General features: G+C 38.6%; 1 protein-coding gene across 2 annotated transcripts; it reads right to left on the bottom strand.

Annotated features, from left to right (window-relative positions):
• Positions 1–2,041: 2,041 nt before the first annotated feature.
• Positions 2,042–15,494, bottom strand: LOC144629023 (phosphatidylinositol-3,5-bisphosphate 3-phosphatase MTMR14-like). Of its 2 annotated transcripts, none has more exons than XM_078487175.1 (21): positions 15,282–15,494; positions 15,105–15,161; positions 14,862–14,965; positions 14,296–14,401; positions 13,478–13,553; positions 13,308–13,380; positions 12,688–12,807; positions 12,249–12,322; positions 11,653–11,723; positions 11,489–11,563; positions 11,093–11,156; positions 10,258–10,343; positions 9,987–10,063; positions 9,581–9,617; positions 8,251–8,324; positions 8,004–8,059; positions 6,420–6,549; positions 3,693–3,822; positions 3,410–3,441; positions 3,042–3,140; positions 2,042–2,621 (listed from the first exon to the last, which is right to left on the bottom strand). In XM_078487175.1, the coding sequence occupies exons 1-21, from the start codon at positions 15,375–15,377 to the stop codon at positions 2,438–2,440; spliced, it is 1,821 nt and encodes a 606-aa protein (XP_078343301.1). In that variant the 5' UTR covers positions 15,378–15,494; the 3' UTR covers positions 2,042–2,437. The 2 variants fall into 2 exon arrangements, with proteins under 2 accessions (XP_078343301.1, XP_078343302.1); XM_078487176.1 differs by having other exon boundaries at positions 8,019–8,059.
• Positions 15,495–17,793: the final 2,299 nt, after the last annotated feature.

Here is a 17,793-nt window from a genome sequence, read left to right as displayed (position 1 = left end):
ATACAACACTTTCGAGTGGTATACTATGGAATATCTCACGAGTCACTTGTATTTTCTCGGTATACACACGAGCCTTTAGACGAGTGTGTATACGAAGAAAATACAAGTGACAAGTGGGATATTCCATAGTATACCACGAGAAAGTGTTGTGTAACTATTTTATACCATACCATAGAAAATACGCTTACTAAATTTCGTCGAGAATACAATCGCAGCGCACGATGGGAAGGTTGGGTTGAATACCGTCGAATATACAACGGCTTTCCTGTATTCTGATTGGCTGTATTTTCTATGGCATGGTATAAATGTTAATACGGAACGCTCTTACGAGTGACGGGAAAAATCTTAACTCTTGGAACACTGTCGGTAAACTACTCAGAAATAAGCGTAGAAATATCTTTAATCTATATATGTGGTCCAACAGTTGATTTAATCGTATCAAATGATAGATAAGTGTCTATACTGGTGTTCGTGTGCTACCCTGAGTTTTTGGGGGAAGTTTTCTCTTCATCTGCAATAATTTTGAGCATTGAAAACTGATAAGACAGAATCTAATGAATAGAAAGACTCCAGTAACAATCGAAAATAAAAAAGTCTTTTTCAAAGAAATCCACGTCATTTTTCCAAAGAAATTTAAATCAACTCTAATCTTCTACATATACTGTAAATACTTAAAAAAGGCCGGTTTCGACGTAATTCCGATTTCACGACGAACTTTCGACTGCGTGACGACTTTTTGAGTACACGACGAACATTCCACAACATGACGAATTTTCGACTTCACGACGGACTTTCGAATTCACGACGATCAATACTGACAGTCTCGACGACTTTATCGAGTTGCACGAGTGAAAGGTTAATGGATTTGTACACTATTTTGTTTGTAAAACTTGAAAACTCCCCCTGAACCTCAAGGTAGCAACAGTGAGATCCACCACAATGACAAAATTCTCCACTCATTCTTTTTCACTCGACATTTTCTTACGAATATCGTGCACAAAAAATAATGCTCCTTCGTAACAACTGCGAAATAGTTCAGTTTGAAGTATTAAGAAATCATGGCATCTTTTTGTAATTTGATGTAAAAGAGCTATAAAATAATATTTCGAACGTTTGTACGTTACATCGTCAATAAATTAACGTGAATAAATTTGTTTGAATAAACTAGCAAGTTTCACTTGGAGTTGTCAGAAACTTTCACACATAATCCATAAAGTTTTGCCCTCAAAATAATTATAGACCCCAATTTAAATTTCCAAATAAAGTTCTATTTTAGTAGTTTCATAATTATTTTATCTACTACCATCAAACTTGTTAAGTTCACCTAAACGAGGAAGGTGCAATTAGACTTTCAAACGCTAAGTGCGTCGTGTTAGATTCGTTAAGATTTTTATTTCATTTAAGACCAACCAGGAAGCGGCTTGTTTAGTCTGCCCGGTTCCTGGGCTAAAGTGATTGCCCGGCCCAAAATCAGACACTTAAGTCAGGGAACAAGAATTTAAAATATCGGTCTTATTTGGCATGGAACTTTTCTTGCCGTTTCTTGCGTAAAATTTCGATAATACCCTCGGGCTGTTTTGGGTTTTGGAGAGTTAATTTTAGCGGAAGAAATTTTGCGTTTCAAAAGTTATTGTCTTTAAATTTGGAAAGGATTTTACAAATGGACCAGGAGCCCATTACAATGGTAATGGGGCACGACAAAGCTCCTCAAACATAACAAAATTAAATACAAAACAAACTTTACAGTCATCAAATGAATATCAAGTCTCTAAGCAGTAGGATGCTCGTATAAATCGAGAGAAACTATATCCTGTCAGGTGCTTATCTGAATATATTCTGTGGGGGCGAGGAAGGGGGTATTATTGTAGGGCTTTTTGCATTGAATTTCTTTTGGGGAGGGTTTTATTTTGAAATTTTGCGATATTCCAAAAAAAGTTCTATTACAAAAGCACCTACTTTGTTAGAGGCTATTGGACCAGGGACGCTTACTGGACATAAGGCACGTAATCGAATCGCCACAGAGTTCATTTTTGAAGGCCAATTTTTATGTAAAAATTTTTATTTGTTCGTGGAGACGAGGAAAATTGGCCAATTTTTATGTGACAAATATATTTGCTGAGAAGCTGGCGTGTTAGCTTTTATATGTGACAAACATACAAAAGAAATTTTGTGGAGACGACTAGTCACATAAAATGTGGCAGGTATTACGACAGTATTGGGCATTGCGTATGCGTTTCTGTGTATTTCTGCTGTCTAAAGTTATTACTGGCGCACTAAACTTTGACACATTGACAAACCCTAATTATTGTGCCATCCACACTACCAAATATATTTGTCACATAAAAATTGTCACATAATAACTGTCTGTGTAAACCCAGCTTAGCAGTAAGACTTATATTAAACTATCAATTGAAACAATTTTATAGAAGACATTTGCCTAAACAGCAGTGCCCCATCCTTCGCGTATTTTCTCCGTTACTTGATCAAAAATACTAGAGAAAGAACTACCAGCTTCGAACTTGGGCGTACAGCCAACAGCTTTGAAATAAAGTTGAAGAAACAAGCTACGGATGGTATGTAAACGCAGCTGTCTCTCCGAGACTTCATCTACACTCTCCGCCCTGTTGGGAAACAATAAGAGCAATATATTGTCAAAAGAAAAACTGACAGGAAGAACCAAACCAAAGTCTTATTGATTAACACTTGCTTTGGAACACTTCGAGCTCTTTGATTGGTTAAAAAATCACGTGCAATATGATTTAACCAATCAGATCAAACGTGCCGTTTTCCAATCAATCAGGAGCAAGTGACTTGGCTTACACGCGTTTTCCCGCGCTTGGCGCGGATTGCAAGTTTTGCCTCAAACTCTGATTGGCTGATTGCGTTATCCGCGTTTGCTGTGATTGGTCAGATGTACCCCGTGTTTGTTGTGACTGATCAGTGGCGTTTAGTGATTAGAACATCAATAAATCAGTTCTCTTCACTCATCTCACATGTAGAGGCAATAAAAGAACAATGAAAAATAAGAAATAGTGACTCACAAGCTTGTTGTACTGCTGCCGTGTCCTAGAGCGTTGATTGGTGAGTCCCTCACAGACGTTGTGCCATTTGGACTTCCTGTTCCGGATATTATCTGCCAACTGAACAAATGCAAGACACAATTCGTGAATCAACCCCCTTTTACGAGATAACGTTACCACTTGAGCCTATTCAAAGACCTCCGTCTTAAATAACGTATCTGCCTAACCGCAAGAATAAGTTATCAACAAGGACGAAAAAATTTGTAAAAGCGCTGGGAAAATTGTGTAAGTGAAGAAAAGTTGTGTAAACGAAGTAAAGTTATGCAAGCATTGGCCAAATTATTCTTAAATCCATCTTTTAGAAAAATAAGTAATGAATTCAGTTTTACCTTCCACATCCCACGGATGAAGAAGAAGATTTCTGAAAGAAAAAGGATATTAGGTGAGTAAAGTGTTTCTGCGACTTAACTTCAATTTACAAAACAAGTTATTGAACGAACGAACGAACGAACGCACGAACGAACGCACAAACGAACGAACGCACGCACGCACGCACGCACGTACGCACGCACGAACACACGAACGAACCAACGAACGAACGAACGCACGCACGCACGCACGAACGAACCAACGCACGCACGCACGCACGCACGCACACATGTGTACACTTACTTGATCAGATGGATTTGAATTCTTTCTTGACCGACGAGGTACTGGAAGTGGACTGGTGGACTGGTGCCGACATTCGTAATCAACATGGGAACGAGGCGGAGAATGATAAGCGGCATGTGCGCCATTAAAACTATGAAAAATAAGAGAAGATATCATACATTATTTTTTTCTCAAGCATCTCAGCGGTCCGGAATCCTGAATCCTTTAATCTGATTGGCTAATTGCGCGCGCTCCAGCGGTCCGGTTTTTCTCATCCGGACCCCGCATCCGGACCGCTTACGGCGCGAAATCATTTTGCACCTTTCAGTCTAACGAACACATGAAAGTTTCGCTCTCCAAAGACAAAAATAGCCTCACCATCCATTGTTAATGCTAAAGGACAAAAAAGCAGTGGAATTAAGGTCGCGCGGGATCCTTGCTCATTAATAAATTCATTAGCCAAATTTCTTGACGGAGTGCTATCTTGTAAAGCTTTAATTCACTACATTTTGAACATTGATTCCTCTAAAATTTAACAAGGATATTCGGGGATGATGGAATTACATCATGATTGTCCTTATACTGAGAGGTGATCGTTGTCTGTGATGTTACAAGCCCTTAAAAGTTTAACTGCAGATAATGCGATTTTGTGTCCAAGTTTTCAGCTAGCACAGCGCACCGAATTAAATGATTATATAGCCTAGTGATAAATCATAACCCCTTTTGTGCTATGGCTAGAACGAAATTTTCGATTTCAAAAACTGCTACAGGTTAATGGCTTCTAAGAGAGCAAAAATGTGAAATCTAAACTTTGAAACGTGCTATCTTCATTTTGAGAAGGAAATTTAAAAATTCGCTCTAGTCATATCACAATAGAATACATCAAGTTTATGTTCCTCGCGAATCAACTCTTGAAATTCTATATCGGCGGAGAAAACTTGGACACAAAATTGCAGGTTTAAAGGCTTCCGAAGACCTTCCGAATCAATGTTTACAACAACGTGTGATATATTCAAAGCTGTGAATCTAATTATGATAATTCCCTATGTTCCAGCGCACGTGGCACAAAGCTGAGAACAATTACTAGTAATTACTTGTACAAAAGAGTTTAAAACAAACATTCTCATGAATATTTCGTTTGTTGTCGGCTTCAGTCGTCCGGCAGTTCGTGCATACTCTTTAAATAAATATATACTAATGACTGCAAGGGTCCTGCGCGACCTTAAAGGCCTCAAAGTTCTTCAAAAGGCGAGGTATTTATTTATTTCTCAACAAAATCGAGTTGTAGTTTACCGTTCGCAGTTTGCCGTTGTTTGTTCATCTCGCAATGATTTTCACGCCATTGCGGTAAAATTCATTCGGTTTTTTAGACTCTATCTATGTGCTAAACTGCATTGTTTATCTGTCACTTTTTGCTTACGGTAAACAGAAAACTATTTACCATCATTCAAGGAAATGAGATTCTTTGATCAAAAACGGACAAATTAATTATCACAATATTGTGCCGTACGTAGACGCTACGCATCATTCAGTTTGGCACTGTTTATCAGAATAAGAATCAACGCAGAGATTATTAATTTGTTAAATACAAGTGTATTAACAGCTATTTAAACTGCTTTTCGGTCAAAGAGTATTTTTGAATCAGAAAAATAGGCTTAGCAAAGTTGCAAAGCTTCTATCAAGACTTTTCAAAACATTTAAGCTTAAAGGGAATTGTTCGGGAAGCCGAAATCGATTTAAAAGTGTTAGGTTTTGTGGCATACTTGTGCTATATTTCAGTATGACTTCATTTACTTTTCTTGATTTTCTGCAGTGTAAATTAAGCTGAACATTTCTTGGGTACGGTTCATTTTAAGCAAAGCTATTTTATTCGGAATTAATGTTTGTCTTGCTTAATGCTTGACTCTTGCTTGTCGATCAAGTCGGACTCGACATTGAAATCAAATCCGCGCGTATACAAACATATATACATACCTTTTGTCTGACCCAAGTTTTTGCGTATCTTAGGTGGTATATCGCGCTTTATTACATCGAATGGCATTATTGCTTACTTCTCTTTGTGGCTTTCTTTCCTCATTGCCAGGACAAATGGCAAAAACTCTGACACATTTTTAGAACAAAACAGCTTAAAAAAAGTCATGATACTGTTTGGGGCGGCACGTACCTACCTTTTTATAAATTATTGTAATAAAAACTAAGTATGGCTGCCCAATCTTGTTAGCCAAACGTGGTTATTCGGGGCAGCCATGCACTTTACTTTATTTCTTTTATTATTGTATTGAATGTAAAGGGTGCAAATAAAGTTGTTGTTGTTGTTGTTGTAGCTCGTATGCAAGGGAGGACCTTCCCCCTTCCGGGCTCCCACCTTCCCTTGGGTCAGATTAACAGTAAAATAAGGCACTTTAATTTATCTTTCATTATTGGCAAAATCACGGCCACATAACAATCAAGTATGATTTTCGAGCATTGTAAATGACACTTTCATACAAATTGAGAAAAACTTGAAAAAAGTCGGGCCGACGTTTTTTCAAGTTTATCCGAACGCAATCCGTTTTAATCTTCTCGAATTTGCCCATCCGTGCCTTTTTGTGTTTTTTAGTTCTTCTACAGTTTTAAGCCGTTATTGTGATATTTCAGTTGATTCAATGACCATTCGGTCAGGCCGAAATTGCCTAAAATTGCACGACATAGCCCCTTTAACTCTTAGACAGATCGGCATAAATCAATACTTTTTACAACTTGTATTACCTGGTAAATGACGATGGAGTCATCTCAGAGTCCTCTGCAATCTCCTGACCAATGAAAAAACTTGTTCTCTGTTCAGTTACACTACTGCAGCTGCTCAGGCTTGAGTTACTTCCTCGCAACAAACGATCCTCTGGAAAAAAATTAAACAGTTTGAACTCTTAAATCAAACAGACAGAAGCAAATTACTTTTTGATTTAACTGTCCTAATGTTACTTATTTTCGCGAGACTTAAATTCCCCCATTACGCAGCCTAATCGTGTTGTGGCAAGCTAAATTTTTTGGGCGAAATTTCGAAATGTTGATCCGTATTCATATTTTCATTAACAAAAGGGTCCTCTCAGAATCGGAGTTACTGATTTTAAATCATATATTTTCCAATATTTTTGATATTGAACATAACTTTCCAGGTAACACCTTCTTTCCTTACAAAGTTAAACGTTTATACGCCAAACAACATTTATGAAAGGCCTTCTCTCTGTAGTACGATTCTGAGAGAGAGCGTGGACCCGGATAACCACGTCAACTGACCTTACAATACTAATTAAAAAAAGGTTTCCACAGCGGGGAATGAAAGGGGAAATGTCACGGTATTTTAGGTAATTTTATTTATTTTTCGTTAATTAAGGGCTCTAAACTTAAAATTGGCAGAGCAAAAGTCTTGTATTGGCTAAATCACGGCCACATAACGAACAAGGACGATTTTCGAGCATCGTAAATGACACTTTCATACAAATTGAGATAAACTTGAAAAAAGTCAGGCCGACGTTTTTCAAGTTAACCCGAACGTCCGTAGCCTGCGAACAGGCTTTCCGGAGATTTCTGGAGAGCGCCGGCGACGAGGTGCGAAGCGCCGAGCGCTCTCCAGAAAGCCTGTTCGCAGGCTACGCATTCCGTTTTAATCTTCGCGAATTTTGCCCATCCATGCCCATTTTTGGCCTTTCTGTGTTTCGTTTGAGTTCTTCTACAGTTTTAAGGGTTCGTTTTAAGCCGTTATTGTGATATTTCAGTTAATTCTATGACCAGTTGGTCAGTGCCGAAATTGCCTAAAATTGCGTGACATAGCCCCTTTAAATTTCGCATCACTGATTTTTGCGACAAGGTTTATTTAGCGATTTTTTGCAATCGCCAAAGACGCGAAAATTAAGTCCAGCGAAAATGAGCAGCAACCGAAGGTAGTGTCCGATGTTACATCTGACAAACTAGACGTATCTATAAATAAAAACACTCTGTTTCTGGTATAAAAATAATTAAATGTAAGAAACAGGGTTTGTGCACTTTTTCAGGTCAAAAATTCAAGGACATTTCTAGGACTTTTCAGGACCCTGAAGTGTTGGAAATTTTGAGGACGTTTTTGTGAAATTTACCTCAAATCAAGGATTTCCAGTCTGTTGTGCCTAAAAAAAAATCGCTTATTTTGGCAGTCTTTTCATTGCCTTGAAGCCTTTCGACGTTCAATAAAAAAATCAAGGACTTTCAAGGACCGAAAATCAATTTCAAGTACTTTCAAGGCCTTGAAATCGAACTCCTGAAATTCAAGGGTTTTCAAGAAGCGTACGAACCCTGAAGAAAGGAAGCCTAACCAACCTAAAAGAACTGTACCATCAAACTGGCCAATGGAGTCACTTCGTTTGGCACAAGTTCTGAAAACGAAAAAAAGTTTAGCACTACAGTGGACTGGACACTAAAGTATTATAAATTTAATGTTAGCAAACTCGAATAGATTCTTGATAACTTTGAATTTTGAAACTATAATAACACATAACAAACTGAATAGGCACTTAAAAAATTAACGTCCCTTCACGAATATAATTAAAGAATACAAGTCAAATACCTCCTAGGTGATGAATTCACAGAAAAGTCATCTGATGCTATGTTTTTCAAGAAATTGAAACAGAAGAAGAAAACCTGAAAGAAAGGTTGGAAAATGCTGTGGTTTAGTCCCAGGGGGGGTATTCCGGCTTGTAAATGACGGGGATGATAGAAGGATTTTTTTGGGTTGGAAAATTTGGCAAGTATTTTTTTGGGTGACTTGATTTAAATAGGGGAATTTTGGGGGTATTAAAAACAAACTTAAGTGCCTTGGCGTATTTATGGTATATATTATTGCCCATCGTGCCAATTTTGGGATAATTTGACACGGGATTTTTTGGGGGGTTATTTTTGGTCCAGGGATTTTTTTTTTTGGATAATGTCGGAAGACTTAGGAATTTTTGGGGTCCTGAGTTTTGCCTCCATTCGATTATCCCCGTCATTTACAAGCCGGAGTACCCCCCTGGGGGTTTAGTGACTGCTTAATGCAGCCCTTTCTTAGCACATCTGTGGTCTCTAAGTTCTCCTGTGAATTAGGAAAAGATGGAAATTTTCAGAAAGATTGCCTGGGTTAGTTTTCCCACTCCTAGGCTGATTTCCACCTAGCAATGAAGTCATAGATAGAGTCGTAATTGGAGTCATAAGAGCACTAATGACCTAGTGAAAATCAAAAATCAGAGTCGTAAGCGGAGACATAAGTCAGAAGAGCCAGAATGTTCCATTTTCTTTCAATTCCGCTCAAGACTCTGTCGCCTATGATTCACTGAAGACTAGATTGTCCCGAGCAGAAGCAAAAGAACAAATCCAAATGCTAGTTCTCAGGCCCTCTGAGCACTTCCTTTATGCTTGAAACTCTGCTTACAACTCCAACACTTTAGTTTTTACTAGATCATGATGCTCTGCACTTCTGACTACCACTCTCAGGGACGGCGGAGCTGGGGGGGGGGGGGGGGCTGGGGGGGCTTTAGCCCCCCCACTTTTACAGAAAAAATAAAGAATTAATAAGAGAAGAGTCTTTTAAGCCCCCCCCCCCACTTCAAGTCACTAGTCAGCCCCCCCAATTGAAAAAATGCTCCGCCGTCCATGACTCTGAATTTGACTCTGTTGTTAGTAAAAACCAGCCTTTAGGAAAGTCTAGCATCATAGGCAGGCAATGCGTGCACACAGCCGGAACATTTATCAAACATCATTGGTTTTATTGGTAAAAGATAACAATCATTATTACAGTCGGTGCCCCTTGTAGATCAATACATGGAAAAAAAATTTGGTGATTGCTTGCCATAAAGTGCTTGCACTACAAGGTAAGTTGTTAACTAAGGAATTGAATTTTAGAAGTGTAGTAAGAGCCCTACCTCCTCTCCACGCTGAAGTCTTTCTGGAAGACCATGCCTTTAAAGAAACAGAAAGGTAAACATTATTCATATGTTGCATGTTTTTAAAATGTTAGAACTGCAAGTTTTCAGACTCTTTGTAGAAAAAAACTGGATAACTTGAGTTCATTTAACGAGGGTAACATACATATATAGGGGTGTGAATGGTAAATGCAAGACTTTGCGAGACGACGAGGCTGATATCTTTTCTGCAAGCAAAAAATTTTGCGAGACATGCTATTTTTGAAGGACCATTCACCACCCCTATATATATTTTACTGGTTGCCATGCAGTTTTCAATAATTTGCCCTCCCTAAATTTACAGAAAAGAGAAAAAGGAAAACGTCCTGGTTTCACAGCCAGCATCACATTTTATTGAATAACTTACCCAAATAAAAACCAATCATAAGCAATCGTAAGAAATAGAAGCTCAACAGCACTAAGCGACTGGTGAATACGACCATCCTAGTCAACATAAAAAAACAAATAATTATTAGTTACCAGCTACCGGTACGTATACAGTAAAATTATATTCCTCTTCATTCAAGTTAAATATATTTTTTTTAATATTCAGCTTGCTCCGCTTACAGCCTTATCAGCTAAGTATCATACTCAACGTTCTGCATGGTTTCACAGGATAAATGTTAAATAGGTCTTACCGCCCATAGAGACATTCTAAGAAGTGAAACAAATAAAGGAGTTCTGTCCCATCCGGATATACAGTGAATCAATAATCCACCTTCACCTTAAGTAAATAAAACAAAAGAAATAAACTTACAATTGAATAACCATGACTCTCACGGAAGTTCATCACATTTCTAAATGCTAACACTTATACATTCCTTGGGAGCAGTGCTCAGTTCCTGTCTATAATGGAATGAATCTATTTTCATAAATTTAAAATCTTGTTGTTGACTTGAAGTTATGTATTTCGCTTCTCGTTTCCGGCTTGGAAGTAGTAGCACCGGGCTCCTGTGCTTTGCACTCACTGCTCGCTCTTTGCACTCTTTGAGTTCGACTTGTTCAGGCCTAACTTGTATGACATAAATGCCCGATTCCCTCTATAGCGCACGCCTGCAGGGAATCTCACACATGGTTTGATGAATACAAGAGGGAGGGACAGAGAGAAACGGCCATTAGGCCTGAACAAAGTTTAATACCATAGGCCTGCAATATGTGTAAAGGTTGACAGCTTCAAATTAAAGCTCTCAAGAGGGTCAGGAGCAGCTTTTGCACGGCCTCACCTGAATGGCTCACTGCCCAACAAGAGAACAATAAAACAAACAACAGAAACAATGCCCCAAGCCACAAAAACAATCACAACTACTACACTTCAGGACCAGTAGAATTAAAAGTTTATAAGAGCTCCAATACTACAGTAACTAAACCACATTGCACCATCTGTATGTATGCATTGCATGCTTAGACTTCTAGGTTCTAATTATTTATTAATATTATTTTGGCCAACAGTTTTATTGTTTATGAGCTACTTACCATCTTTTACACAGGCAATCAGAAGATGAAGATAGTTTTGAGTTAATGTGACAAGGTCCCATGACTAGTGCAAAAGAGAAACAAATTCAAATTGGTACTACGAAAACATTGCAGTATAGCTATTGAACTAAATGCAGGAATAATAAAAATAATATCCCATTTTGATCAGTTTATATGCTGTAGTGAGAGTTGTAGCTATGTTACATTTCTTGCCATAGTTTTAGGGAACATGCAGGCAATGCAGTCACTTAAAGTTTGCGTATCTTGGCCCAAACTCAATTGACAGTTCAGGCAAAGTTTAAAAGTCTTTGCATTTTAAACTGTCACCTGCAACTATAAGCCTGAATCATGGATGTCTTTAAATAAGAATAATTATAAAAATAAATGAAACCTGACCTGATAATTGTTCCATTCTATTCCTTTGTGATTCAGTAATAAATCAGGAACACTGAATTTGGTGTCAACATAATCCTACAAAATGAAGAAAATGTTTTAAGAGGACGGGATGGTTCAATATAAATTAACTAATAAATGAATAAATGTAAATTACATTAGTTTACCTGTTGCCAGTTAAAATGTAAACCATCTGCATTGTACTCATTGTCTTTAAAATCTCTAAAAAATTCACAACCTAATGTATTTGAAAAAAAAATACTGGAATTAGGATAAATTTAGCAATCATAAATCTATATTGCACTACACATTTCAACTGACTTAATGGTTGAAATGCAGAATTCATTCTCCATAAAATGTGGATTTTTTGTCCTATAACCCGTTCTTATATATCAGTGTACCAGTGCACTGTCATCCCCCTTTCACATGAAGTGGAGGGGGACAGGGGGCAGGAGCCTGGGAGAACAGGGGGAAGGAGCCTGGGGGGACAGGGGGAAGGAGGGGTAGAGGAATTAGAATTCCCAAGGTGGTAGGAACCAGGAAAAAATTAGGAAAATTTATTGCAACATTGCACAACATTTTGTAATAGAAATGGCACAAAGAGGTCGGAACCACTAAGGAAGGGACAGAAACCTGGAGTACCCGGTAATTTAATGTACAGAAAGCAGGAAGTTCAGACCCCCCTGTCTACCCCTTGTTTACCATTCTGGAACTTGTAGGTACTAAGTATTATGTTGGACAGATTACAACAAATATCAGATACCTGGATAGGGAACAGAACACAGACAGAAGTCTGAGTAGCGCTGTATCTTGTCCACTTTCTCTGATGACGACACTCTAAGGATAGAAAGGATAATCCATTAAGTTGCAATCTCATTTATCTTTGTCATTGAATTACAGAGAGAATACTGATCACAAAATAATAAAGCCAGAGTGGCTTGCTTAAAACACTTTATCATCTAAAGGAGATATCTGAGAGCGGAATTGATTAAAAAATGTAATAGATGGTCATCCTGTAATTTTAAACGAACTCATAAAAGATACCAAAATCTTGTTTAATTTGTAGGTGTCCTCCCCCCCCCCTCAATAAGTGTCTTACAGGGAGTTTTCCCATGTGCACCTTTTCTTAGCTATTATAAATACTGTCACATTAATGATAACAATGTGAATACATTATGTACTACAGTTGTTATAGTGCATACCTCATCCCAAACTTGACTTTCTTTTTCTCCACCATCAAGTCACAAATATACTTGACTCTCAGTGTCTTGAGCAATCGGATGTCCTGCCCTCTGATGCGGTCAAACAAGTCATAGTCTCCACTACAAAATAGTAAATTATAATAACATTAAACTTTGCAAGGAAGAATCCCAAAGAAAGGCTATAATTTCATTTGATTCAACTCAACTACGTGTATGAGGAAAAGTGTAGGGCATTGCTTGACTGACTCTCTCCTTCAATCAAAGAACCGATGGCCCATCAGATAAATAAAAAAAATATAAATTTATATGTAATTGACCACTCCCCGAATGGGGCTTTTCAGGGCCAGTATAAATTAACTCAGTCTGAAACAAATATTGTAAATGAACGTAAAATGATTAAGAATCCCAACTAGCAGGAGGCAGACCAGTTGGCTATTTACAAGCGAAGCCGAGGAGTTGAATTCGGGGCTACCGAAAATAACACCAGCTAGTGGTCAGAATGGGACTTGAACCCGCGACCTCCGGATTTCAAGTCCGGCGCTCTAACCACTCAGCCACGCTGCCTCCCTGAGATAAAACTCTTTTCATGGTTAACTATTAACATCTAGAATAATATTCACCTTGAGTACAGAGGACCTGTACCATTCACACCATTAAGATCCTCAAGTGGGTCATCAGGGATACTTTCCCCACCTACAACAAACAGAAGATATAAGTAGCCTTTGCTGCCTTCAAAGTGTTATGATACTTTCTATAATGTTATCTAAAACTAGTCCACTCTTATAATTACCAGCAAAAAGGAAGTCATATCCAGATCGACCATAAATTTCCGCTCCTCCTGATAATGTAGCTGATCTACAGATATTCTAAACAATGAAATTAAATATAAAATTAATCATTAACTGTCTTTATACACCTGAGGGGAGAGAGGCCCTACAAGAATGCATCCTGTAGTCAAGAGTGTGTCTTGCTCATGAGCACAATGCAATGTCCCTGGCTAGAGCTCAAAACCAGACCACTTGGTCCAGAGTTCAGCGCACTAACCATTAGGCCATGTCCGCACCTCCTTGTGGAAGGGGTAAAGTTATTTTCTGGAACATTATAGCGGAGCTCCTCAGCGGCCCGAAGGGCCGCAGAGCGGAGCCCCATACCCATAGAAAATCTACAGAACTGGGAAAACCATGAACTTGAGTTTTCATGGTCATCATGGCTAGCGGCATGGCTTGCGGGCCCATACGTTGTACGTACGTACGTTGTGCAGTCTAAAAATAGATTAACCCAGGAGCCTGATTAACCCTAACCTCTTTGATACTGGGCATCCAAGTTATGGTCAATTAACAGTTGTCAATACAAGCTGTCCGCTCACCAGCATCACAAGACCAATCGGGTGCTTAACTCATTGAAGTCACGTATTTTTTAAAGTTGACCGCTGACGGGAAAATGGTTTTTCTATTTGAACGCAGGCTCAAGTCCTAATTTTTTTTTAAGGTCAAGGCAGGGCAAAGTAAATTACCTGTGAGCTCCGCTTTTAGGCTAAGCTAAATCTATTTAATAATAACCAGAAGTAAGACGTTAACTGGCTTACAGGATTGGTTTGGAAAACCTCACCTTTCCTTCAAAGAGAATGACTGGTACCACAAATCTTGATCTACATCGAGCAAATCTGGCCTTCACGAAAAGATCTTTAAGTTTCTTTGCATCATTTGCTTTTTGGCTGTAGATTAAAGAATGTTTACTATCAGTATTTTTTTCATTTTAACATATTTTCTAAAAATACCTACAACTTATTATAATTAAACAATTCTATTTAGGTTCACAATGGATTGTGTAATAATATTTTAAGACTGTGACTCAGTATAACAGATGAGATCTTAGAATATGTTGTGGATACACAGAAAATTTTAATTAATTAATAAAGCTGTAGGACTTCAGCCGGGCGCCACGTGGGAATATTAGAATTACCATCAATTTTAAAACAAAAAGAAATCATAGAGGCCTATAAAATTTTCCGGAAAAACCGTAAAATATTAAATTTTTTATGAACTTTCAATTTAAAATGAAGTTAATTAAAGACATTGAAGGCCGTAAATGTTGCACACAATATTTTAATAACCCGAAAATGTAAGAACTCTTTAGAAATTTACGGTATATAACTTTTCGTCCAATACAAGTACCTGCTATCGGTCTTTTCCGATTCATTGGCATTCAGTTTTGACTCTAAAATTACCAGTTTGAGAGGATAGTGGCCGCAAAGATCGCCATTGTTGTTGGTTATAGTCTGCAAGTAAACAAAACAAGTCAACGTGATGACCCTGAACAATACAAACACACAAAACGTTTACAAAGGCAAACGACGTGGAGAATTCTACAGCCCCGAACAATATCAACATGGGACGTGTGTATACACATCAACCAACCGTAAATTTATAATCCTTCGCGAATAACTGCAAACATTTCTTTTGAATTCCCTCTACCTGATAAGACACAAATAAGAAAAGACAAATAAATCACGAATTATCAGATCGAAAAATGAGTAAAAAAATATAAGCTTAATTTGCTGAAACAAATCCATTTCGTATACAACAAGAAGTCACCTTTGAATTCGTATCGCGCGTTCTAAACGGGTATTTCGAGAAATAATGCACTAATTCCAACAGCTCACTCCGCGATACCTCCTCATCAAAACTCATAAGTGCCCCCTCGTTCTAAAAGAAACTAATTAAACGCAAATGAAGCAACCAGCTTTCCACCCGGAACCATCTTTTCCGCTGTTTTCCGCTATGTGATAGTCGCGTGCTTGTTTACGTTTCCGCGGTAGTACGCATGCAACCTGGCGACAAACTGCTGGCTGTAAACCTCTGACCCAGGTCAAAGCGGTCAAAATAGGTTCACTTTGCGCAAATGTGGCAACTGTTTAGAGGTTGAGGGAGAAAGAAACGACCATTTTTTCGGGCTTAGTACAGAAAATGTTTAACTATTATGTTACTTTGTAAGTTTTACTCGACTAAGCTGAAAAGGTCGATAACTAAAAAAAGGGAGAGTGCTTTCGAAGCCAACAATTTTTTTTAGCATTGAGACAAGTTTCTCAGTACAGCCACAGCTCGTTTCTCTCATGAAAGATAGACAGCAGAACAGGCTGTTTTAATATGAGGACAGAGCACCAAGTGCAATGCACTGCTTAGTCGCACAATAAATCTCTTGCGACTCAGGGCCTCTTCACATTAGCCCGGTTTACGGGCTGTCTCCTTTACCAGGACGGATTTTGACGTCTGTTTATATGGAAAATTTTAGCCCGGTTGACGGGGATAAAATTCAAGAAACGAAACCAAAATGGCAACACATAAAGTTGCATCTTTCGCGACTACCGTAGCTTTATCGACCCTTGTAACTTGACTTATAAAGCAAATTCGCATATTTCATATAAGTGGAAATAGATACAAGGCAAAATTGTGCCATTTTGACCGCCCAGTGACAAAAGGGAAGCTATTTTCCGGCTGGTCCGCCTTCCCATATGAACACATCAAAAATTTTACAAAGAAAATAGGATATGAAGGGGCTCCCAAAATTGTGTAGTACGTATGTATATTTTTACAAATCATGCAGTATTTTGGCAAGCCAAAATACAAATGACGAGTAAAAATGTACGGATCAATTTAGGTTTCTGGGAAACTGCTCACCTACCCCTCCCCAAACCTAACATTAACCCTTACTTATCGCTTTGGGCAAAATGTTAGGTTTGGGGAGGGGTAGGTGAGCAGTTTCCCAGAAACCTAAATTGATCCAAATGTACAGCGATACTATATACTACACACTAAAATGTCTAATGAGATTTATTATCCTACGATTTCTTTCCCCCAAAACGCTAATTTGCTACGTTTTATAACCTTCCGCGCGGTCGGGAGGAATGAGACGAGTACAAATATTTAGTAAATAAACCCCTTCAGGCGGCTGGTATATTGGAGGATAATGCCCGAGGCTGAAAGATTGTCGAAAAATGAACAGTTGGCCGAGATGCGAAGCTTCGATGGCAACTGTGATATTTTGAGGACAATCTCTCAGCCATGGGCATTGTCCTCCAATATACCCACCACCTGAAGGGGTTTATTTATTTTATAACCCTCCGATTAATTTCTACAACGCGCTTTATCGCCAGTAAATGTATAGGAAAAACCCTACGTAATAAACCCGGCGTAACTGTGGTTGAAACAAATGTAAGTTAATTCAGGTTAACGTGATTTTTTAACTCTGTGATTTCATTAAAAGTTAGAATTGAATAAGGCGACTTCATTCGTTTGTTTTGTGCTTGCCTACAAAATCGGGGGACAGATATCAAATCGGACGGGGTATATTCAATGGCCCAATGTCATCTCAAATAAAGATCTCTTTGAACGGTGTAAAACTAAACCAATGGCTACCATCTTGATGAATTCGAAGAGACGCTGGAGGTGGATTGGCCACGTCGCTCGCCAGGAAACTTCCATTGCAAAAACCGCCCTGCACTGGACGCCAGAAGGGAAACGAAAGAGAGGTCGCCCAAAGATCACATGGCGACGGACGGTTGAGAAGGAAATAAAGGAGATGGGGAAGACCTGGGAGGGCATCAAGTTCATGGCAAGGGACCGCCAGATGTGGAGGGAGCACGTTGCTGCCCTACATGCCACTTTGGCGTAATGGGCATGAGTGAGTGATATTCGCTGATACCCGTCGTCCGATTTTGGGCTTTCCTTACTTTTAAGGGACTCGCGCTATATAGGGAAAACAACTGTCTAAATTCTCGCGCAAAATGGCGTAAGTTAATGGCGAATTTATTAAGAATGTAGTCACGTAAAATCAACGGTAAGGGAATTTACTTTTATTTTACAAATTTAGAACGAGTAGAAGAAGGACATTTTTTCAAAATTAACAAATTTAGAACGAGTAAAAGAAGGCAATATCTCGCACTCACAAATCAAGAGTCATCGTAGCGACCTCTGTACATACAAATTTCTTCGTTCGTTACAGAAATCGCGTCGTCTAAATTCGTCATTTACACCATTTTGCGCGAGCATTTAGAAGTCTTTTAGACAGTTGTTTTCCCTAGAAAGCCCGATTTTGTACCACGTGATG

This window comes from Oculina patagonica, chromosome 10 (assembly GCF_052425735.1).
Source record: "Oculina patagonica isolate OP01 chromosome 10, crgOcupat, whole genome shotgun sequence".
Classification (NCBI taxonomy): Eukaryota; Metazoa; Cnidaria; class Anthozoa; order Scleractinia; family Oculinidae; genus Oculina; species Oculina patagonica.
This window is presented reverse-complemented; position numbering and strand designations above follow the sequence as displayed.

What these genes read in the sequence shown, in the direction of transcription:
- LOC144629023 (XM_078487175.1), bottom strand. Translation starts at nt 15,377, where the DNA reads ATGAGTTTTGATGAGGAGGTATCGCGGAGTGAGCTGTTGGAATTAGTG. An exon ending in ACAGGTCCTCTGTACTCAAG is followed by an intron (nt 12,808 to 13,307) that starts GTGAATATTATT and finishes ACTATTTTGTAG; the next exon opens with TGGAGACTATGACTTGTTTG. An exon ending in TATGATTGGTTTTTATTTGG is followed by an intron (nt 9,618 to 9,986) that starts GTAAGTTATTCA and finishes GTTTCTTTAAAG; the next exon opens with GCATGGTCTTCCAGAAAGAC.